The sequence below is a fragment of the Alligator sinensis genome, unplaced genomic scaffold (genome assembly GCF_000455745.1).
Source record: "Alligator sinensis unplaced genomic scaffold, ASM45574v1 scaffold469_1, whole genome shotgun sequence".
Taxonomy (NCBI): domain Eukaryota; kingdom Metazoa; phylum Chordata; order Crocodylia; family Alligatoridae; genus Alligator; species Alligator sinensis.
The window spans coordinates 220,518-243,849 of NW_005841934.1; the positions used below are offsets into that span (position 1 = coordinate 220,518).

A 23,332-nucleotide genomic window follows, 5' to 3' on the forward strand; every position below is an offset into this window, starting at 1 on the left:
AGTCTCACGAGGGTTGCTTTTACCATGAAAGCAGCCAAATGAGCTTCAAGCTGCTCTACAGGGACATCTGAGGACCCCCCTATGCTGGTTCAAACCAGGATTACTTAATGGAGGCCGATTCCAAATATTTTGTGCGCCAGGGTCATTCTGCTCAGCTCTACATTGTCTAGTCTGAATCGCAGCAAATACCCAATAGCCACCACATTTACGGCTGTGCATTGATCAGATAGCTGACAGATGTTACCAGCTTTTTTTAACTTCAGCAAGTCAGGGAATGACTGCACCTCTGGGAATCTGATTAAAGCAGAGATGATGTAGGTCTGCCTTTTAACATGTAATCAGACAGGGCATCCTTTCTGCCTTAATCTCATTATTCCACAGATAAACTACTCCTTTATTGTATTTGAAAGAATTAGCCATCCCTTCTCTAGGCCCCCGCTTCTGATCACGGGGTTTCCTAAATAAGTGTTTTGGCACGAGTAGGTGGGCACGGCACTGTACGCCTTGCTGTGAGGGTTGTATTATTATTAGGCTCTGGTGCTGTTCGTCGAGAGGACTTTTGCACCTGGGTTTGGCACTCCAAGTGTTTCCTAATTTACTTCTCTCCTCCTTGTCCAGCCACATCAACAGGAAGACACAATATGAGAATCCGGTTCTGGAAGCAAAAAGGAAGAAACAGCTTGAGCAGCAGCAACCAGCACCAGAAGGTTGGCACACGCCGAGAGCGCGATGCGTGCAATATTTGCTAAATAGAACAACCTCTCCCTTGAATTGATCCTTTCATGTGGGCATACTTGTCCTTCATTAAAATACAGATATTGTCACCCTTCACAATTTTGAGAGAGGGTTGATTGGTCTAATGACACACGAAGGACCACTGAGCCAGGTACTCTTATCAGAAGGCTGAATAGGACAAGGTAAAAGAGACCTTCTGAAATATTTGATTGCTTTAACGTAATGGCTTTGTGTCCCTGAAATTGGGAGAATTTCTTTTTTACCTGTACTTCTCTCCCTTCCATTCTTAAAGGCTGACAGGCAACAGAGAAGGCTTGTTGGCTCCTTAGGCACAGTAAAAATCTACTTTTGAGAGCCTGAATCATGAATTTAATCAAGACGTGGTTATTGAATCTGTCTGGAGGAATGGAAAAAGGCAAGGGAAGAAGACAAAGGGCTAAGATTGCGTATGCATTCAAGAAAATCCCTCTATTAACTGTTTTATTAATAGTGGATCCTTTGGTGCTGCAAGCATGTGGTGACACCATGCCCAGTTCGATTATTCGGACACATTTTTCAATTCTGAAAAACCATGTCACCTTACTATCGTATTGCAATGAAATAATCTCAGGCAGTGAAATGCTGCAGCCAGGGGGATTGGCAACAGCCTCAGACCGCGTGGGACCTACGTGGCCCCATTTCTCAGTGTCTGTCCTCTCCCACCCATCCTCCGCACTCCTCAAGAGGGTTGAACTCACCCAAAGTGGATTGTTTTTGTTTCATTACTTTTAGTTTTTGTGTGCAGAAAGCTTTCCCTGCCACATAGAGTAACCTCTTTTAAATTGTGTGTTATGTGATGGGAGAAGAACTGGAAGCACCTATTCCTTCCTTCCAACACTCCTGCCCTAACCCTCTGGCCATCTGTATCAGTACTACTGCTGTGCATCAAGACAAACAGATGTATGGCCAGGTCGGATGGGATGCATGGTAAATATTTGCTCCACCCTGATGCAAACTATTTGAGGTCAACCCAGACCTCGACTGTAGAGACAGCTCTGATGCATGACCTCGAGCTACTCACTTCACCTCTCTGTTTCCATTCCTAAATCTTTATCTTACCTGTTTCGACTGCCAGATCTTTGGCTCTTAATTGTATGCATGTACAATGCCCAGCCAAACGAGCCCTCTCTGTGTTACCACGAACAAAATAATGAATGACTTCTTGTCCTCGCTCTCTTTCCAGAGTGGACAGAAGAACACCCATCTCTCACACCCCCAGCTGCTCCAAACCACGCTGCAAACAACCAGGAGGCCGTTCGGGAAGCTCCAGTACAAGGTAACATCCAGCAAGGCTTTTCTCCTTGTGATGATTTAAATGTTGCCATCAGACTTCCTTACAAACCCCCCACCCCACCCCACCCCACCCCATAACAGTATGGCAAGGATAGAAAAGCCCTTGCACTCTGGATTCCTCTGATTTTGCAGAGGAAAGTTGCAAAAATGCAGTGCAAATCATCCCACCACAGGGGTATTTTGGGGTGGGGGTGATGTGGAGACCGTCAAAATGTGGCTCTTGAGGGGTGCGGTGCCATCGGGGGGTGCTGAGCTTCCGCTGGAGAGTGCTGGTGCTCTGCGGGTGTCTCAGTAACGGAGGCCTAGGAAGGGCAAACCTCCAAGCACAGCATGAGGGGCGTGCATATCACGCTGCTGATTGAATGTCACCGAGACCCTGGGTGGGGAGCAGTCCCCGGGCGCAGCAGGAACACACACTGTCTGTGAGCATACACACGTGATGCTCAGGCATGTAAACCCTTATGCCTCTTAGGCACGGGTAGATGCAGAGCAGCTTTGCCAAGAGATCTTTGGGTAGATGTGATATCTTTTATTAAAGCAACTGGGGAAAAAATGCTGTTTGCAAACACCTTTCTTTAGGCATTAAGAGACTCATTGGAGCAGAGGTTTGCAGCTGGGTGCCAGAGGGGACTGCTCTGGAGGGCAAGTGCATTGCCCTCCTCCTGGCTGCAGGTAAAGGAAGTTCAGGGACCAGCTGCCTTCACTGCTCACACAGAGAGAGGCCTCCATTTACTAGAGCTCCAGGGTTGCCGGTTCATCGCCATTGCCATAAATCATCACCTGCCTTGATAAAGTGCAGCGTGCGGCAGATATTACGCAGCCAGCCCTTCAGGAGAGAGTGAGACCATTTCCGTAGCAGCCAAAACCCCAAGAAATTCCCTGTAGGCTATGAGAGGTGGTAATCCACGTTGGCCATGCTAAGGGCAAAGAAGAGCTGAGATGAGGTCCAGGTTGGGCAGTGGGAGATGGGAATTGTTATTGCAGCACTCTGTCTCTCCAGCACCCAGAAGAGAGCTGGACCATCGGGACCTTTTGTAGCATCGGGGAAAATGTAGCCCAGTAGGACCAGTTTCTCCTTCTCTCAACATCTCACCTGTTTTAGGTATCATACGAACAGGGCAAGAACTGCCCAAACTTCTAGGCCTTATAGTGCTCGGTATAACGATTCGTCATTGGAAATCTTTCCAGTGACTGCAGCATTTTTGCTTTGCCACAGATTTTTAATTAAGTGTGAGCAGCAAATCTGTGTCGATGTGGGGAGAAGGCAAGCAGGCAGCATAAAGCCAGTGTTTGCACGCTCTGCAGATCACGTGCCACAAAACCCTTCTCTCCGGCATGTGCAGTAAGAAAATATTGGATCCAAGAGAAGGCACTGTATTTTTTTGTTGTTGTCATGATGAGTTGAACACTCCCCATAAATGACCCACATTTATCAGGATAAAAATAGGAAGTCCTGGACCTGGTACAACAGGTCCAATTGTTTGCCTGCTCGCTGGGTCAGCCTGTGTGGCCTCACTCAGGGAATCCTTCCCAAAGCAATCCCAGTTGCTTGTTCTTGATGCTGAAACAAGTATCTTCCATTCCTGTCTCCAGCACAGCCCCTTTGCCAGTCTCTGCCCATTTCTAGCCCATGGAGACCTGTGCAGTGCCTTTATGTAGCTGGAGCCTATAGATCAGGGGTGTTCAAATGCATTCGTCCCCCATGGGCCGGATGAGTGGTGTGGGGCTGGACCAGGCAAGCGGGATCTGGAGGGTCGGACTCTGCAGGAACCGCAACTCGTGTGCTTTCAAGCTGCACGTAGCTCTTACCTGCTTGTGGCTGAACATAAGTTTGGGGTTGTCTCAATACTTCCCCTCATTTGTTCCCCTTCCTGTTCATGGGGTGATGCAAAGTGAGCACCCTCCTCTTCCTCCATCTTTTGTAAGGCAGAAGCTTGCCTGGGTGCTCCCTGACAGGGTTTCTCACCTGTATCTTCCCTCTCTCGGATGCATCGCTCCCGTAACAGCTTTTTCTTTGGAGGTGGGGGTAGCCAAATTGTCACCTCCTCCACTTGAGACTCTGCACGTCTGGGAGTGCAGCACAAAGCCTGGATAACCAAAAGCTGCCAGTCAGCAGCGTGGCTGGCAGCTTTGTCGTGGAGCGTGTTAATTATGGCCTCTGTTGAATACACAGAATCGTTTAAAATGTATGCACCTCCCCAAAAACACTGTAGCTGGGATACAAAAATGCAGCTCTCAGTGTAATGCTTCCATATCCCTAGGTACCAGGCTCTTTTATTTCAAAGAGGCTTTAGGTGAGTCCTGAGCCTCATGCCCTGCTGACATTTTTCAAATGGGAAATGCTCTCTGCAGAGCTGTGTCACCGGGGGGGCCGGGCATCGCACAGAGCCAGCAGCTCCCTTGAGACTTGCCTTTGCCAGCCAAAGACTGCAGACGTTGTAGGAGTTTGCAAATGAGCATCGACCAACCTAGTTACAGTACTTGGAGGGTCTTGCCGGTCCTGGAGCTGTCACCAGGGAGCTTAATGACACAGCCTTTTTCTTCCCTTCTGGGTTTGTGCCTTAAAATGAGTGGCAAGGGCAAAGATGCTGCATTTTTAGATGCTCTTATTCTATCTCCCCAGAACCACTTGCCTTCTAGGGTGCCTTCGGTCCATAGCTGGCTCCTGGAGACCACTGGTGACACTTCTCCACTACAACCAGTCTGGTCCAGTGGTTTCCGTGTGATCCATGCTACTGAGTACAGTGTTGCATGCATGTCAGGCAGACTGCAGGGTGGGGGAAGCCCATGCTTTAAATATGATCTGAAGACCATGATCAGCCTTCACAGTTTGGTGGTTAGTCATTATAGGCAGCAGGGTTGGGGATGATACTGAAAAGGAGCAAGATCTTTTCAGAAAGCTTATCGGGGCGCTGGAGAACTGTATTGCCCCTGAGCTGCTGCTTGGTAAATGGTACACACTGTTACTCCGCTTAATTCGGAGGATGAGTATATACATGGGACTAAGTCTCTGCCTTGCCCACCTTTACCCCACGGTAAATTGTTCATGTGCCCATTCCTTGACCCACGTATAGCACTTTACTCCGTGATGGACGTCACTGGAGTGGATAGCTAGCGAGAGTAAAATTGAGAACTGTCCTGTTCCCGTCTGTGCCTGCACACCTCTGCGCCCATTAAACTCCTAGAGGAGCTTGGGGGAGTTAAAATGGATCAGATTTTTTTTTTCCTGTGTATTTATGGACTTTCAAAACTTTCTAAACAGGAAAACCCTTTTTTACACGGAATCCTTCTGAACTGAAAGGGAAGTTCATCCACACTAAGCTCAGGAAAAGCAGCAGGGGTTTCGGCTTCACGGTGGTCGGAGGGGATGAACCGGACGAATTTCTCCAAATCAAAAGTTTGGTGCTGGACGGTCCTGCGGCGCTGGATGGCAAAATGGAGACAGGTAACTGTGCTCGGGTGAAAAAGAAGAAGTAGTACTCCTGTTTGCATCTACAGAGCCTCTTTGTATCCTGGGGTAGGTAAGGTTTGTTATAGCTCCATCTTGCAACAGCTGAGCGAATAGTTCATGGTCTTGTAGCAGGTCCTTGGCAGAGCTTGCGTAACTGATCCTGAAATCTCTGGTTCAGGACTTGGCACTGAGATGCTGAACATTGGGAACATAAGCAGCCACTTCTTGAGCCAGTAATTCAGGGAGCTGCCTGATGATGCATTGCAATAATCACCCCAAGGTGCTGAGAAACAACGCAGGGTGTGTCTGAGCGCTCTCATCTCTTCCCAACCCTTCCCTATCCACAACAGGATGGAGGAAACACAAAAGGAGAGACAAGTAATAGAAAGCTTGACTCCTGTGACCACAACGCCTTCTAGGAATCATGTCTTTGTGTGTCTCCCATCCTTGGCTCCCATCACAGGCAGCATTGCAGGAAGCAGGAGCTGGAAGTTGGATGCTGTCTCTGCACCCCTTCGCCTGGGCTCTGACCATGCAGCTGGGGAGACATGGGCTAGGGGCTCTGGTGCTCAGGACAGCATCCTGGCATGGTCTGGGCCACTGCCCAGGGCAGGGCAAGATAAAGGGCTTTTAGTACAGATGTTGGGCAGGTTTGGATGTAGGAGCAACCAGCAATACAGATCTACCCCTAGTGCACTGAAGAAAATGGATCTGATGGTGGTATTTTGTGGACGCATGGCTAGCTGAGCTCTTCTTATCTGCCTCTCCTGTTGCATTTCCCATGCAGAGGCATTCAGGCCCCCTACCTTTTTTATTTTCCTTCCTGCTATCCGTGCATTGTGTGTGCCCAGCACCACGGACAGCAAAGGGGCAATGCCTTTGCTGCGACTGCGACGAGGTGCCACCAACTCTTGGAGATAAGGTGCCACCAACTCTTCTCCAGGCAGGCGGCTCGAGAGCCACGGTTGGAGCTCTGTTGTCTTCAGCAGCCTGGCCTCTCCGCTACAGCATAAACACATCATAACTTCATCGATACTCAGGCTGGAGGATGGGGTCGGTGTGAGCCGCGCTCTACGGCACCACGTTTGTGTAGTTGGTAGTTGCAAGCCTTCTGTTTTATTCAGAGGATCTTCATTTTGCTTCAGTCATATGTCAGCTGTAGTGGAGTGTATAACAGTCAGCGCTGAGCATTGCAATAAATGTTAAATGGGCCATATATTGTCACGGTGTTTGAATTTTTTTTTTCAAATGAGGCAAGTTTCACTTTTTTGCTCAAAAAACAAATGTCGGTGCGGGCAAAAAATGTATATATGCAATAATTCTTTTGTGTGCAGATTGCCCTAAAATAGCTCTCGCTTGCCTGGGTACAACGACTTTGGTCCCTTTGTCTAACAGGCAGAAGTATGTAAATGCTATTACTACTTCGATGATTATGCCAGTAGAAGTCCGTGTGCCCTGCTACACATTACAGATGTTATGCAATTAACTGGTTAACCACGCAATAAATGTAGACCAACCACAAGTTCAAAGTAATTATCACACAATTAACTGGTTAATCACACAATAAATTTGGACCAGCCACATGGGCAAAGTAATTATCACACGATCAAAACGTCCGTCTAGCTATAAAGAGAGCCAGCCAGCTATGAAGTTAGTGCTTGAATGTGTGACAACTCTGTAGCCGGTTTCTGTCTAGCTTTCATTTGAATGTGTAGCAGGATGCTGTGAGAGAGAAAGCAGAGTGGTACCATTGGACTGAATCACCCCTGAAGATAGGAATCTTTCAGCATTGAAAACAGAGCTGGGTTTAAAAAAAAAAAAAAAAAAAGCGTGGTGCATGAAAGCAATGACTTGAATGTGTGCATCTGTTTGTTGTCTCTGTTTGCTCCGCAGGAGACGTTATAGTCAGCGTGAACGATACCTGTGTGCTGGGACACACACACGCTCAAGTGGTTAAAATCTTCCAGTCCATTCCAATCGGTGCCAGTGTGGACCTTGAACTGTGCCGCGGTTACCCTCTGCCCTTTGACCCCGACGACCCAAATACCAGCCTGGTGACGTCTGTGGCGATTTTGGATAAAGAGCCCATCATTGTAAATGGGCAGGAAAACTATGATTCTCCAGCAAGCCACAGTAGTAAAACAGGGAAAGTAAACGGCACAAAGGAGCCACGGCCAAGCAGTCCGACTGAGGTCTCTTCTAATGGATCCCATAGTTACCCCAATGATACTGTCTCTTTGGCTTCTTCTATAGCTACCCAACCTGAACTCATAACCGTGCATATTGTGAAAGGGCCCATGGGCTTTGGTTTTACTATAGCAGACAGTCCTGGCGGTGGGGGCCAAAGAGTGAAACAAATTGTGGACAGCCCACGGTGCCGGGGCCTAAAAGAAGGGGATCTAATAGTTGAAGTCAACAAGAAGAATGTGCAGAGCCTCACTCACAACCAGGTGGTGGATATGCTGATTGAATGTCCTAAAGGGAGCGAAGTCACACTGCTGGTGCAGCGAGGAGGTAGGTCGTGTATCCCTCTTCAGTAATGCAAAAATGTTTGCCGTCCTAAATCTTTCTCTACGAACAGCCTTCGGGTGTACGGTGTAGAAAATGTCCTCTCCAAATGGGTTCCCATCTTACTATAATATAATTCATTATTTCCATCTCTTTGGGTTGCAGTGGACACGTATATAGATAGACTTATACACATGCATCAGATATATATGCATACAGTCTTTTTGGTAGAGAGCTTGTGATTGTTATGGTTACTTGACAGTTTCCATTGTCAGTCCTGTTTTCAAATACTTGTACAAACTGGCTTTGGAGGCTCAAATTTCCCTTGTATCAGTTGTCAGAAAGCTCTGGGGACTTCTTAGGAGATTGAAGGGGTCAGAAAATTAGCAATAGTCTATGCATGGGGCATAGTGGGGGTGAAGGAATGTGGGGGTGTTTTTCACTGAGAACTCAAACATACCCAAGGACAGATGCCCTCCAAACTAGGAATATGCATAATTGTTGTGGGAGGGTTATCTTGTGGCTGGCCTTAGGGAGGGAGGTGGGAATTAAAATCTCCAAAAGCAGTCAGCCACTGGAAAAATAACTTCTGAGCATGCTCCGTTGCCATCTGTTCAGCACGTAGACGGTAAGCTTCCCGTTGTGGTGTTGCAAAGCATGATGGTCTCAGCAAAGCCCGACAGGCTGGGACAAGCTTGGTTAAGCAATAGGCAGTCTCAAGCCCGTTTGCAGATCTGTTAAAAAGAGACTGACCAAAGATAGCCCATGCCTCAGCTTGGGAAATTAAGGGTACAGTATAACCTCATGAGTCTGGCATGCTCGGGACTGAGCATCTGCCGGAAATTTGAAAACTCTGGATTTTTTAAACCAGAGCGGCGGCCGATCCCAGGGGAGGGGAGAGGTAGTGGCGGCCGGTCCTGGAGTGGTGGTATGGGATGGTGGATGGTGGTGGCAGCTGCCACGTGCAAGCTTCCCCCCTGCTGCTCCGGGACCGGCTGCCACTACCTCCCAATCTAGTGGAGTATTAAAAAGTGCCAGATTTTCAAGAATTCCAGATATCTGATATCCAGATTTATGAGGCTATACTGTATATGAGCACAAGAGGCAAAGAGAGGTGAATAGGAGACAATTCACCGAAGTTGAAGGCTGGAAGGGACCTTGAGAGATCATGGGGTCCAGCCCCTTGGACGATCCTGTGCTGACGAGAGCCGTGCACTAAAATAGCTGGTGATCCCACTTTTAGGTGACTGTCGCTTCTCTCCACCCTAATAATCAGGATCAAGCTTGGTGAGGTTCTGCACATCTCATGATGCAGACTAGCGCTTCCCAAATGTTTCCTCAATACGACCCCTTTTCCGCAGCATGGCCCTTCACTTCCAACCTGCAGCCCCCCCACAACCCCAGGTGCCCCTTACTCCCCACCCACTGCCCCCTTGCCCCACCAGCAGTGCCCAAGCCCAGGTTGGCACCCCACTTCCCCACGGGCGGGCCCAGGGGGTGGGGAGGATGGAGGCTGCCCGGTGCAGGCTTGCGGCTCCCCACCCTGCCGTCCTCCCATCGAGGTCTCTGCAGCCCAGTGGGCAGGACTCCTGTAAGGATACAAGTGTAGCAAAACCTTGAAACTTTAATTTGGTTTAATTTAGGGTTAAAGTTCCGGTGATTCAGCTACATTGTATTGCTACGGGAGTAGGCAGATGTAATGGGGTGCATCATACCAGCCACGTGCCCTCTCTCCATAGCCTCTGGAGACACATGTAGGTCTCTGTTGTACCACGATGCAAGAGGAGTGATGTCTTTGAGGCCGTGGAGACCCAGGCTCTGCTCCGTCCCCTGCCTTGCGCACCACTTTGTATCCTGTGTGGATACGTTCAGATTTTGGCACCTGCTGGCAGGTTTGAGCAGCGAGAGCTAAAATGAGCTCTGAGTTCGGTCCAGGAATATGTGCTGAATGCTACCTCCCCGCCAACCGGCGGGCAGCAGTTGGCACAGAAATCCTTTTCTTAAACCTTTCCAAACAGTTTTCATTGTTATCTTCATCAAGCCAGCAAGTGCTTGGAAATTTCCATGGGGGACAAGCTGTTTCCAGAGGGTGCACTGGATGCACAAACACATGGCCAGCCCATGGGGGGTGTCCAACATATTGCTGTACTTCGTTTCATTTTCATTTCAGTCCTGCAGTTGTTTCCTTTTAATCAGTCCCCTGACTAGCATCATGCTCACTTAACTGGAGCTGAGACAGAAATGTGCAAATGCGGGTCTCAGTAATATGGGAAGTGCTTTTTTCCTCTTGCAGCATCTCCTTGACTGGCAAGCCTGGGACCTGAATTTGCATATTTTTAGTTTTCTTGTGCATGGGTGGAGCTGGGCATTTCTTTCCAAAGCGACTCTTGATGTTCAGTCTGCCTGAGCTGACACCTAGGAGAGACTGGGGACCCAGAGGGTGGGCACTCAGCATTTTCTGAGAATTGGACCCCTTGAAGGCATCTCAGATGGGTCTATCACTTCTGGAAATGAAGGCCAGCAATTCTAGTGCCTTGCTCTAGTAATGGATGGATGCTCTAGTAAAGCAAATGCTTCCTTTTTCTTCCCACTCTTGAAGTGTTGACTATATCTTACATGTTAATAGTGAATCAAAAAGTAAGGACCTGAATACATTGAGAGGAGTCCTCTAGTTTTATACACTGGTTTCTGCAGAATCAGAGTGATTTTTGGATCACTCTTTTACTGAGAGCCTTTAAAATATACCATAAGCCTGATAAATGATTTATGTGCTTGGTAGCAAGTTTCTACATCTACAGTCAGAAGAGAAACATCAGGTATTATTAATTTTCCTGGAAAGAACATAAATATATCTGTTACTATCCTGCATTAGTGATTTGAACCATAGTTGGCATTTAATCATCTTCCCTACGGCTCGGAGGTCTAATGAGAAGGCTTGGTCAGGAAATAAAAGTGGAGAGTTTTAATGGGAAAGTAAATGATCAATCACCGATCATATTGATGAATCTCCTTTCTGCCTTAATTCTTCCAGTATGCATATTGATCAACTGAGTGCACACAGATGGCTGAGAAGTTGCTAATAACTTCTCAGATAGTGTACCAATCACCTTCCTTAGTCTCTCGTTACAGGCCTAACGGCCTTGGCATTCGGACCTGATTGTAATGGACTTGCCATTTGTGCTGTTGTGGTCCGGTAGTTTGAAACAGTCGTGGGCTTGACACGCAGTAGATAATTGAAATGTGCTTTTCTCAACATCAGAATAACGTTATCCTGTGAAGCTGTTCATTAGAGCTTGGCAGAACGTGCAGAGGTGATAGTAGGCACAACCTTGAAAACATCCTTGGAGAAAAAGTGGCAGAGCGTACTTGGCTAGAAAGCAGATGAGATCTGATGCGCTCAGACCCTTTCTACAGTAACTTTACCTTGCCCTATTTTTGCCCGTTCCTTTAGCAGAAGGACCGGCCTCAGACAAGCGTCGCTATTTATTTTGATCCGATTCCAGAAATGAGCTCGGCTCCTGTTAGCAAGAAGCTTCTCTCTGGAAGTCTCTGGAAGTGGTTCTTCTGCGGGGTTTGGGGCTGGACGCCCTTACCTCCTCTTCCCTCTGCTGTCCAGAAAGGAGAGGTCTGGGAGAGTCTGCCCCTTCTTTAATTCTCATAGCGTTTGCATTCATTCAGACCTCCAGTAATGCTGAGGCTGGTGCTCAGAGCTGTCCATAACATTTGCCAGTAGTGGTTTACTAATCAAGCAGAAGAATATCAGAAAGAGATGTGCACAAGATGCGAAAAGCTCCGTCAGCTCCAAGCCACTGGTGTTCTCCCAACAATTAGGTGCAATTGTTAAGATGCAAAGTGCGTAGCCTGGGAGAGAAGCCCTAACAATATTTACTGTGACATACCTTCAGCTGAAGTTTTGACTTCCTGTAAGTAGATAGTTTGTGCCAACAAAGTCTTGCAGTTGCTCGTGAATGAGGGAAGGCAAGATGCTGCGTACAAAAAATAGGTCTGAAATTTTACCCTGGGTGCTGTACTGCTGAAAAAATATCGCTACGCCTGCACTATCCAAAAGTTACTCCTAGGACTAACACAAGATGAGAGAAAAATGCTATTTAGGATTTGTTACATTCCACTACATCATTTGCAATTTTATGGAGCGGTGTGTAGGGCAGCACAAAAGTACTGATCTCTTTTCCTTGTTCGTGCATCAAAGGATGCCACAAGTAAGTACATGCAAAAGTTCAACTGTGTGTGTGTGCATGCATGCACATGTGACTGTGCGCGTCTGAGTGCTCACAAACACGTAGCTGAAAATTGCATGAATTAGTTCAGTCTCAATAGTCTTATAGTGTTAATGTTAATAGGCAAGAGCAGAAGGCAAGCGTAGCTTTGTTTTAAATATGTGTGACTGCACAGTTTCCTAGTAACACTGAAGTAGTCAAAGAAACCAACAGATTGTCCCAGATTTGGTGTTTTGGAGCTGATTCATGCAGTAAAATCCACTTTGTAGGAAGGCCTTGTCTGTACGTGGAACTTGCCTGGAGAAGCTATTGTGGGAATATCTCCCCGTATGCATACCGTTCAGGGAAAAAAAACCCAAACCCCAAAAAAACAACTATCACAGAAGGGTAAATCCAGTTCCTAAGCAGTGTAACTATTCTGGGATAAAAGTTTTATGCCAGAATAGGCTGTCCACATGGAGAGCTAATCCAGAGTAGTTTATTCTGCACTAGCTATTCCAGTCCATTTTAGAGCAACCTCAGGCTATAGCCCCTTGGGCAGATGCACAGAGATGTTCAGTTTGCTAATAGGTTTCACTAGTACCCAATTTATATTTAATTGGAGAAAGACCTGCTTGAGAAATAGAGCTTGGTCTTTTGAGGAGGACCAGTTTGGTCAGTGTTTAGAGGGGAGAAGGAAGCCATAAAAATAACATCTCACTATCTACCTACCTGTCTCCCTATATGCCAGGTTTGAACCATTGCCTGCCACTATAATATCTGAGTGCTTGGTAAGTAAAATTGGAGGCTTTGGCACAGTCCTTAGTCACGTGAGGATGGATGGTTGGGTCAAGTTGAAGGGTCCATAGTTTTGCTAATCGGGTACTTCTGAACAAGTGCTGCCATAGTGCGGTGACTATGTTTAGCTCTTGGTAGCTTCAATAGGAAATAAGGGTTTTCAGCACCTTTCAGGTTCAAGGCCTGAAAGATGCATTTTGAGAGTCCACTCCCAGAAGAAACTGGATCACTTTACCCAGCTTCTCAGGATTGCGGGAAGATAGATCATTAAATGGTAATAGAGCCAAGCAAAAAAAATAAAATAAAAAGCAATATCTAATCTTGCATCATTAGTCTTATATCTGCTTTTTAGTCACTTTCCCTAATGATGTGAAACCATCATAATTAGAGCTACAATTAGCTATTCGCCAAAGACTTGAACTCTGTTGAACAAGCCGCTCTCTTCTGTTTGCCCTTTAGGCTTGCAGCAAGGAGCAAGGCAAAAATCGTGCTGCGTAACTGCCTAGCTGCCAGAAAATTTCAAACTGCTCTAGCAGCTGCTGAATGGCAAGACACAGAGAGAGAGACTGCAGATCACGGGTAGAAGTTTGCCACTTGGGGTCAAGTGGCCGCCCCCAGTGTATGCGTGCATCCCTCGCTATGTACTCCTCTAAGCCAGGCTTGGAAGAATACATCATGAGGTCTGAGGTTTTTTCAGCGTGTAATAAATAAAAGCCAATGGATTTTTTCCTTGGATCCACCCAGAAGCCCTCTGCTCCCCACCTCCCACCATTACCACGAGTCCAGCTTGTCTGGGAATGCAAGCATGTGTCTGGGCTAAGGATTGTGGCCCTAAGTTTCATTCTTCCAGCTTGTAATTTTGTGGGTGTGTGGAGCAGTGATCCCTCTGATCTGCCTGCGAGTAGAGATGTGCTCTTGCAGATTTCTTGAACAGGGGGAATTTACCCCCTGCGGCACCGTGCTTGCGCTTGATGCACGTTAGTTCCTCTCTTGTGTTTCAAAATGCACAACGCTGAGACTCTTGGTTCAGAGATGATACCTTTGATTAGACCAGCTAAGCAACGGCAAAAAAATTATCGTTTTCTGCAAGCTTTCAGGCGCACACACCCTTCCTCAGGCTCAGGGAAAATTAAAGAGGGTAAAAAGTTCCCGTCGGTAGAAAATACATTTCAATTCAGTTCTGAAACTTCTCTCGTGTTTCAGAACTTGTGAGGTTTGTGGGGGGTTTTGTAGCTCTACTTGCACTGCACGGCCCATCCAAACACTCTCCTCCTTGTCTTCCTCTGGGTATACGTGAAGTGCTTTCACTTGTATTGAATTGTAAAAAGTGAGGGTTGGAAGGGAGCTCAGGAGGTCACATCTAGTCCAACCCCCTGCTCCAAGCAGGACCAGCCCCAACTACATCATCCCAGCCAAGGCTTTGTCTAGCCAGGTCTCCAAGGATGGAGAGTCCAGCACCTCTCTGGGTAACCTGTTGCAGTGTTTTACTACCCTCCTAGTGAGAGAGTATTTCCTAATATCTAACCTCAACTTCCTGTGCTGCAGCTTGAGCCCATTGCTCCTTCTGTCATCTGCCCCCACTGAGACCAGTCCACCTCCATCCTCTTCGCAGCCCCCCTGCAGGGACTTGAAGGCTGCTATCAAATCCACCCTCGGTCTTCTTTTCTGCAGACTTAATAAACCCAATTCCCTCAGCCTCTCCTCACCAGTCATGTCCTCCACCCCCACCCCGCTTTCTTTCCCCTCCGCTGGACTCTCTCCAATTTGTCCACATCCTTTCTGTAGTGGAGGGGCTCAAAACTGAGCACAGGACTCCAGATGTGGCCTCACCGGTGCTGAATCCTTCGTCCTTCGTGGTGGCTCTCTCAAATGCTAGTAGTCCAGACTGTGGCAGCCCCTTCAGGACACATCTATTTTCTGCATCTTTGTAAAGCGGCCTGAACCCTGCCATCTGGTGCACCCAACTGACCCTTAACTCTTTTCAAATCCTACCTTCCCTTCCTCTTGGCCTCTGCCATGGATAAAACCATCAAAGCCTCCCAGCTGGTAATCTCCCCGTAGATATGTTCATCGCATCCTTCCTCATCCATTAACACCCCTGCCTATACCCCTCGGCAGGTAACCGGTGTAAGATTCCTCCTGAATTCACATATTCCACAAGAGAAGGGTGTTCTGCTTTAAAAATGCCAAAAAATAAGGTGTGAAATGAAAAAATTATACCGTGATTAAGAAAATAGATATTTCATGCCTTAAGTGTTTAATTCTAAAAATTAGTTTTGAATGCAAGGTTCTGTATAAATTAGGAATCTAATTAGATTTTTTTAAAAATATTGATTAAACAATTTCACATCATTGTGAAACCCATCTAGATTAATATCAAAACCCATTGATGTTTTTTTAAGTTACCGTTTGCCTTGAGACGTTCATTTGGGAAGGAAGGAGGAATTCAGATTGGTGAAAATGTAGAGCCGGTCGTCCAATCGCATCGAGACGGAAACGACAAGTCATTAGACTTTATTCAAAATGGAGTTCCTCCCTTTTATTAACCAGTCTCGTAAAAATAAGTTAGGTGACAAGTTAAAACACCGTCTCTGGTTTAATAGGGTTGTAATATCTGATCCCTATTTATCATACGTTGTAGGGAGGTAGTAATCTGGGGCTGTAGAGCTGTCCAGATTTTGCTGCTCTGGCGTATAAAGGCACCCGATGTTAAATTGTTAGTGATTTAAAACACAACTTTTCCTTTTGTGCTGTACATCAGCAGCTTGGTGGTACTTCTACTATTTCAGAAAGAAGCAATGGGAAAAAAAATCATAGATGTCCACATCATCTACATGAGGGTCAAAGCGAGTGTTGTATCAGGTGCCTCTCATTCCTGTGCTAATACGGCACTTTTGTACCCAACATGCTTCTCCCTCCTCTGCATCTGATCTCTGCAGGTATTTTGGATGCTCAGGCAGAGTAATGCAAAGTAGTTGATCTGCGTTTTGGTTTTGATCATAAAATCATGTTTAAAGAGTCAGAATGGTTTTATAAACGTGCAGCCCCTGGAAACCAGTGAAGGAACTGGGTAATTAATTGGACTGGCACGATAATTTTAGCTCTGGGGGGATGTGGAAGGAGTATAATCCCTTGTGTTTACCAACCCCTGTAATAGTGCAGTGCATGTTGGATGCTGGAGCACAGCTGTCACAGTGATGTGGACAGTTCGGACCAGTTATAAAGTCAGGAGGGAAAACAGGGGATTTGCTAGAAGAAGAAATTGCCTGAAATCTTCCCATTGAGATTTTTTTTTATTCTGTGAACCATCTCATCTTTCAGCAGGGAATAAGTCCTTTATGTGAAGAAAAAGTGAGGCTGGTTTAAATGAATAGGTAAAGCTATGAAATACCACTTAAATGTTTGAACTCCCCCCGCCCCCCCAGGTTTTTGTGGGCTTGGTTTTAGTTTATTTTTTAATAGTGACTTTGTAAACTTGGAGTAAATCAAATTGCAGAGCGTTGTTTTATCTTAGCTTTAATGTGATGTAACACAAGGTGGCACAGCAGAACCTAATACTGTGCATTAAACAAGGCAGATTTCACCGGAAGTAAATCTGAGTTTCCTCAGCATTTTGCATACGCCCGCAAGTTGAGCAGACTTTGAATTCTCTGATCAGGCATTTTATTCTGGCATCTAAAACTGATTCTTTCCTCCTACCTTGAGCATAGCCAGCTTATGTGGCACCTTCAGGAGCTGCTAATTTGTGCATAACCGAGGTTTCAGAAAGCCACTGTCCACTTCCAAGCTGGGTGCAACATCTGCAGAGAGACCGATTAAGTATAATAATGGGCAATAATGAGTTGCCTGAATTCAAAAAGAGTTCTCCATTTGTTGGTATAATAGATTGAATGGAGAGTCTTTAAAAGCAGTGGGGTTTTAAAAATGACTGTGGACAGTGGGTCTCTCTTAATGGTTTTGGAATTAATTTGATTTGTTTTTATTCCAAGACAGACTCTGCATTTCAGTAATCCAGGGTTTTAATAACTCGGGTGTCAGGGTGCTCCCAGAGATATGCCCTGGGTTTCTGTAAGCCTGTTGGGCCCCCGCTCCGTTGACTGGGTATGCCCAGGTTATTCATTTGCCCAGAAATCATGATGGACCAGAAAGTAACAGAGAAACAAAAGGGCTCGTTTCAAGGAAGAACAAATGGTATAAAAATATTTGGAGTCCAATTCAACGTGTACCTACATTTTCTTAGCCTAGTTCTTTTCCCCGTGTACGGTCAAATGTTTTCCTCTCGGATGATGACGCTCCTGAGAGTGCTCTTAGTATCTTGCTAATGATGATTGTTCGTGTCATAGTAATCCCTTGAGACCTCAGTTGAGATCAGAGCCCCAGTACTTTAGGTGCTGAATCGCCTGCATTTGCCTTGAAGAGCCCGTGGCCTTGATAAACAGGCAAAGCTTGGGAGGAGAGGGGAAATCACAGGAAGATGGTGTGGGAGAACCCCAAATCACATGGCAGGTTGGTGGCCCTGTGGCCTTTTGGTGGACTATCATGAATATATTGGCAGCAGTGTGGCAGAGAAACTACCTCCCTAAACTAGTTAACACACCTCTTTGTCTTTGTTAAGAAACACCTTGAATTAAATCCTTGAAATAGTAGCTGAATGCAACTATCCCTTATTTTAGAACAGCGGTTCTCAACCTTGTGAGACCCAAGGCACCCTTTTGCAAATGCCATCTTTTTTGGTTTTTGCTCCTTTTTCTGGCTACAGAAAAATACTAGAGCAATTCTTCTGTTGCAAAGACCACAACAGGTCAGAATGTTTTTAACATTGGGGATTCCTATTTGAAACCTCTGGGTTTATCTCGTGAATCACGCTGGCACACCTAACACGGTGCAGCACCCTTGAAAGGATCTCAAGGCACCCCAGGGTGCTGCGGCATGCAGTTAAGAATCAGTTTTAAAATATCAGGATCATTTTGGCCAGATCTTGGGGCAGCAGCCTGCCTGCATTACAACACGGTTGTCTTCAAGGAAGTTTTACCATCTGACTCCCTTAAAATCACTAATTTTGCATTGGTGCCCCAAAGGCCCCATTTGGGAGCAGAGGCTCATTATGCTGACTGCTGTACCAATGTCCACTAAAAGGGCCTGACCCAAACTGAATGGGTTTTGTGTGTTAACATTATATGAGCCCTGGAGACAAAAACTCACTAAAAACTTGCAGCAGACAGCAGCAGACTGCTCCCCATGCATGAGTGTACTTCAGTGCCGGCCCTGGAGGGCACTCCTGTCTAGTGGTGAGAGGCATTTCAGCTTCACCGCATGCTGAATCCTTGGCTTGCCTGCTTGACCCTCCAACAGGAGTGCCGGTTGTGCCGCTAGTCTCTACCGACTGCCTTGGCCGTGCTAGAAATTGAGCTGAGGCAGCTTATTGATTTTACTTGGCTCCACGAAGACAATTCAGGTGGCCACAAATTCTGCATCGTCAACCCCGGATTGACAGTTGACAGCAATGTCAACTCCAGATGGCCAAAAAGCATGAGTCCTGCTGGAGAAATCATGAGACTGGCTTTCAAAGCCGTGCCCTTATTTAGGGGGGGCAGTCGGGGAACGTTGCATTCTTTATTCGCCTCTTCAAGATTTGTATTCTTAAGCTTTTCTCTCGGTGTGTAGATAAAGTTGTGATTCTTCTGTGAACGCGTGAATCTGGGAGTTCAGTCTTTAATAAAATTTTCATGATCTTAGCAGTAGTATCCTATGAGTGGGCAAAACCGTCTTGGTCAGGGGTTGGGCTTCAACTGGCGATTCCCTACGGAAGGACAGATCCTCACAAGTAACCAGTATCATCATTATTTTGTATGTATTAAGAAAATTTTCATGATCTTAGCAGTAATATCATATGAATGGGGAAAACCGTCTTGGTCAGGGGTTGGGCTTCAACTGGCGATTCCTTACGTAAGGATGGATCCTCAATTAACCAGTATCATTGTTATTTTGTATGTATCATCGTACTTGTTACACAGTTAAATATATGCATTTGCAGTAGCCAAAAGAACACGTTTATTAAACAGCTTCTTTGTTGCTTTTGAAATGAACTCTTACTTGAGGCATGATCGAATTCGGTATGTAGTATGACCAAAATTCTAGGTTTGGGGCATTCGTTCGGCATTTCAAACCGGAATGAGTAACTGAGCATAAACGTGAGTTAACTTAAGAGCTACTAAGAGCTGCAACTCTTGTTCGTAGCTGTAATATGCTCTGCATTATTGTGCGCTTGCTTGTGCCAGTGGGTTAACAATACCTAAGTTGGTCTCCTGAAAACTGCTTTTCTCTAGCATTAACATTTTAGAAATGGAGCATTTTTCATTTTGTTTGATGGTTACCAACCCCTGATTTATGGCGAGCCTAAACTCCTTCAGTGGAAATTATTCTTTGGCTTAGAGCTAGCTTTGCGTAGCTTATCTTTATGCTAGTGCAGTAACACTATTATAATGCAGATCACTATGACAAGCAGAAAAGTTATACATTTGCAGGGTAGGGACTTTTTTCCTGATGGTGCTGTTTATGGCTGCATGCAGAACTGCATCCCTCCTCTTTTGCAAATGACTGTGATATGCTTCCCCTCAGCCGAGAGAAGTCTGACTCCTGTCCGTTTTTTGAACTGTGCCTCCTTTATTAAAAATTCTTTGGCAATGTGGAATTAGTTCCTCTTCCCCTCCCCCAGCAGCATTAATGGCCATTAGTGTTAATTATTTAGACCTCCTTGTTTTGCACTCGGAAAGCATAGAGATCAATGTGCGTTGCTGGGAAAAGAGATGTTTACCCCCGGCTCCAGTATTTCACCCCACATCTTTCCAAATGTGCGTCCTGGTTGATGATATCCTTTCGATCAGCACAATGTAGAAAACACTATTGAGTAGGCTTGTTACTTTTTTATGCAGCAGGATTTTTCCCTGTAAATGTGAACCCTCTGACACAGCCCTCAGTGCTTTTTCTTGTGTTTTTATTAATCTCCTGCTAATTTTCTGCTGCCCTGCATTCTCTGCTCCACACACAATAATGACTAAAACCAACTGGTGACCTTTCTAACCGAGCCACCCACTTCGCTTTGCTGATGCTTGCAGGTATTTCACAGGATGTCTGGAGTAGAGATGCAACCCAGACATGATGCAGAGAGCCAGAGACAAAGCATATTGTCTTTTCCTTTCCTCTTTTCTGTGCAGAGATCCCTGAGCATCTTAAAGAACAGTAGCCACCGATACTGCGGACCAGTGGGCATGCTTCTCATTTTGGGACAGATTCCAACAGACCTCAGTTTAATTTCTCCATCTTCTGAGATGCAGATGACCACTCCTAACTTCAGTTAAATCCCTCCTGGAATTCAAATAACTCAGCCCTTTTGATTCCTCAGTGGTCACACACACGGTAGAGTTGGCATCGTTTCCCTTTAAATAGGTTGTGAGCCCTCTAGCGGTCCTCACCGTTTTCTTCGTTTTAGGAGCCACCGGTGCCATGCCCGAGTTGTCGTCTGCATAATGAGCTTGGCTTTCCACCTTACATAGGTTAGTAAACCTGGACAGTTGGACCTGACCCTGTGCCCTGTGCCTCCTTTCTAGTCCATGTGTTGTGCAAAGACAAAAGTTGCAACGAACTCCTATTGTAAGAATCTGAGTGTAATATATAGGTCTATCGATCGATCGATTGATCGATCTAAATAAAAGCAGGGATCCTGGTTTTCTCTGCTTTAAAAAAATCTCCAATTTTGGGGGGGTGTATGTGTGTGTCTATCAGTGGTGTTTCATTGAAATCATGGAAAAACGTGGATTGGGGATTATTTTTCTTTAACTGAAAATTAGGGATTTTTTTAAATCGGAGAAAACCAGGATCCCTGTGTATTAGAAATGTCTTTCATAGCTGGTGGGCTTTCACCTCATGCATTCAGGTTCTTGTCTGACTCCCACCACCACCATATCAGGGCTTTGTCCAGTGCTTGTTACAGTGAAAATCAAACCTAACAGATCAGTGTAAGCTATCTTAAAATGGAAAAAAATATGCCAGTTCAGAGTACAGAAAATGGTGGTCTGTGGGCTACCATACCCACAGCGCATCATCATGTCAAATATACCTGGAGAGAAAAGATATTGAAACAGTGGTCTTTCATGGGGCAAAACTTGCTAAACAATTTACATTTTTTCCTGCAATGCAAAATTGCAGAATGCATTTCCTGCATTTCAACATGTAGCTGAGCAGATCAGTGAGGCCAGCTGTATGTAGAAACCTTTGGGAACACAGGAAGAGGAGAGGAAAAATGCTTTTTTGTGAAAAGCACTGCAATTCATTCGCTCATTCTGCATGCGTCATGCCAACGTAACATTGGTGCTGATGGTCGTATAGGAATTGCAGACTACAAGTCACATGGAAGAAGCCATAATGAGCGTGCTGCCTCCCTGGGTCTCACTGAGGGCAATTAAATGTCCTGCACAAGGTCGCAACGGGTGTCCGTAGCAGGGCAGAGGATTGAACCCAAGTCTCCAAGGTGTTAAATTACATCTTTACCACTAGGCACCCTTCCTTTCACAATGAAAGTGATTGATAATTTAATTGGCCTGACTGTAGCCAACGCACACCCACGCGAACACCCTTCGATTAACCCATTGTTACTTTTGCAGGTGACACTGCGACGGTAGGTTGATTACTATCCCTTCTTGTGCTCGAAGATCTCACAGCAATCTCTGGTATTTCTCATTAAGCCATTGCATTATCACATCCTTATTGAGAGGAGAGTAATTTGTGGTTCTAATTAATTTAATTTGAGTCACATGTGCGTGTGTATACAAGGGCTATTCTTCCCTGTTCCACAGGGCTTTAGCTCATATTGACAGTCTTTATCAGGTTGGCCATTATTATTATTATTATTATTTTTAGCCGTTGCTAAAACTGTGATGGTGACAGCTTCCTTTTGCCTCTTTGAGCTTGTTTTGCCAAGACTGAGATGATACATTGAGACGGTGTCTTAATTAAATGCATGTTAGGTGATTCTGTGGGAGTGAAAGATGTCATAGGGGCGACAGCACAGAGAAGTTACAAAATAGGAAGCAAAACACATATATCCCCCAAATTGAGCTTTAACGACAACCTACCGTGACTCCTATAGGGAAGAGCAGGTAGTCTTCATTCCTTAATATGCCTGTGTAGTTGCAGTTCTCTGCTGGGATTGGCAGCCAGGTTGCCGTGTGTGTGTGTGTGTGTGCGCGTGCATATATGCATGCATGCATGTGCACGCACGCGCGTGCATGTGTGTGTATGTGTGCGTGTTTCGGAGGTGCATATTAGCCAACTGGAGACTACCACCTCGCTGTACATAAACCTCCAGGCAGTCGGCAGACAGCAGTGACTTCCAGTCATTGCTATCCTAAATTCGATTCTGCGTGCAGTGGCAACTGGCCAAAGGTTATGCTTTCCTTCCCTAACGCCATTAGTTGCCCGCACAAGGCAAGTGTATTCCCATTAGCAATCCCACCCCCACCTCTCATAGCTGTGGTTTCTGCAAGCAGAGGATGTACCTTGCTCTTGTAGGCTGCACCCCCTCCATCGGCCAGGAATAAATAGGATAAATTGCGGTCTATGATCCGCTGACTTAACCCGCAATGGCAGGAACTAGAAGTTTTTGCAATAAGCCCTGGTATAAATTAATAAACAACTTTTTACAGGAAAATATTAACATGAGTTATTCCCCAGACTCTTTAAGTTTCTCCTGCGCAAGCCTACAGATGGTTTTTGGAACATCTTCTCCAGATGCTGAAATTGGTTAAGAAGATAACAACTGCTTAGTCTGCATCAAAGTCCAAAGCTGAGCAGTGACGCTGTAAGATTCATGGGCCATTGAAGGGCCTGCCAAACTATAGCCTTGTGTGTATACTCCATCAATGGGTTTTTCTTTCCAGCCATTTTCAATCTCCTGGGGATTACAACTGTTGAAACTAGTGACAGATTCCAAAGGAAAGTTTTGTTCCGTAGTTTCTGTTTGTTAAATGTTAGCAGTTGATGGTTGCCATGCAATACATTCAGCGTCTGGCTCACTTGAAGCCTGCAGCTCGGTTGCATCTTCCTTCTTTAGTATTTTAAGAGGATCTAGATTGCTGTGCTTACCAACATTGGCTCAGGTGTGCGCTCAGTACATGTGCAAATGCATCTGTTCCATATATCGATCCCCTCCGTAAGATTACCTCTGGGAAAAGAGTGAAAATAGATGTAGTTGGGAGAAACAGTGCTTGTTGCACAATGCGACTTCCCATGAAAA

The 23,332-nt window shown here is 45.8% G+C and overlaps 1 protein-coding gene across 14 annotated transcripts in view; it reads left to right on the forward strand.

The window, feature by feature from the left end:
* MAGI1 (membrane associated guanylate kinase, WW and PDZ domain containing 1) overlaps positions 1–23,332 on the forward strand; it is a 182,105-nt gene that overhangs the window by 116,397 nt on the left and 42,376 nt on the right. For all 14 annotated transcript variants that reach the window (XM_025199022.1, XM_025199015.1, XM_025199016.1 and 11 more), the window contains 4 exons: positions 619–707; positions 1,958–2,050; positions 5,330–5,512; positions 7,412–8,032. In XM_025199022.1, coding sequence (XP_025054807.1) covers positions 619–707; positions 1,958–2,050; positions 5,330–5,512; positions 7,412–8,032 — 986 coding nt within the window. The remainder of the gene's footprint in view (positions 1–618; positions 708–1,957; positions 2,051–5,329; positions 5,513–7,411; positions 8,033–23,332) is intronic.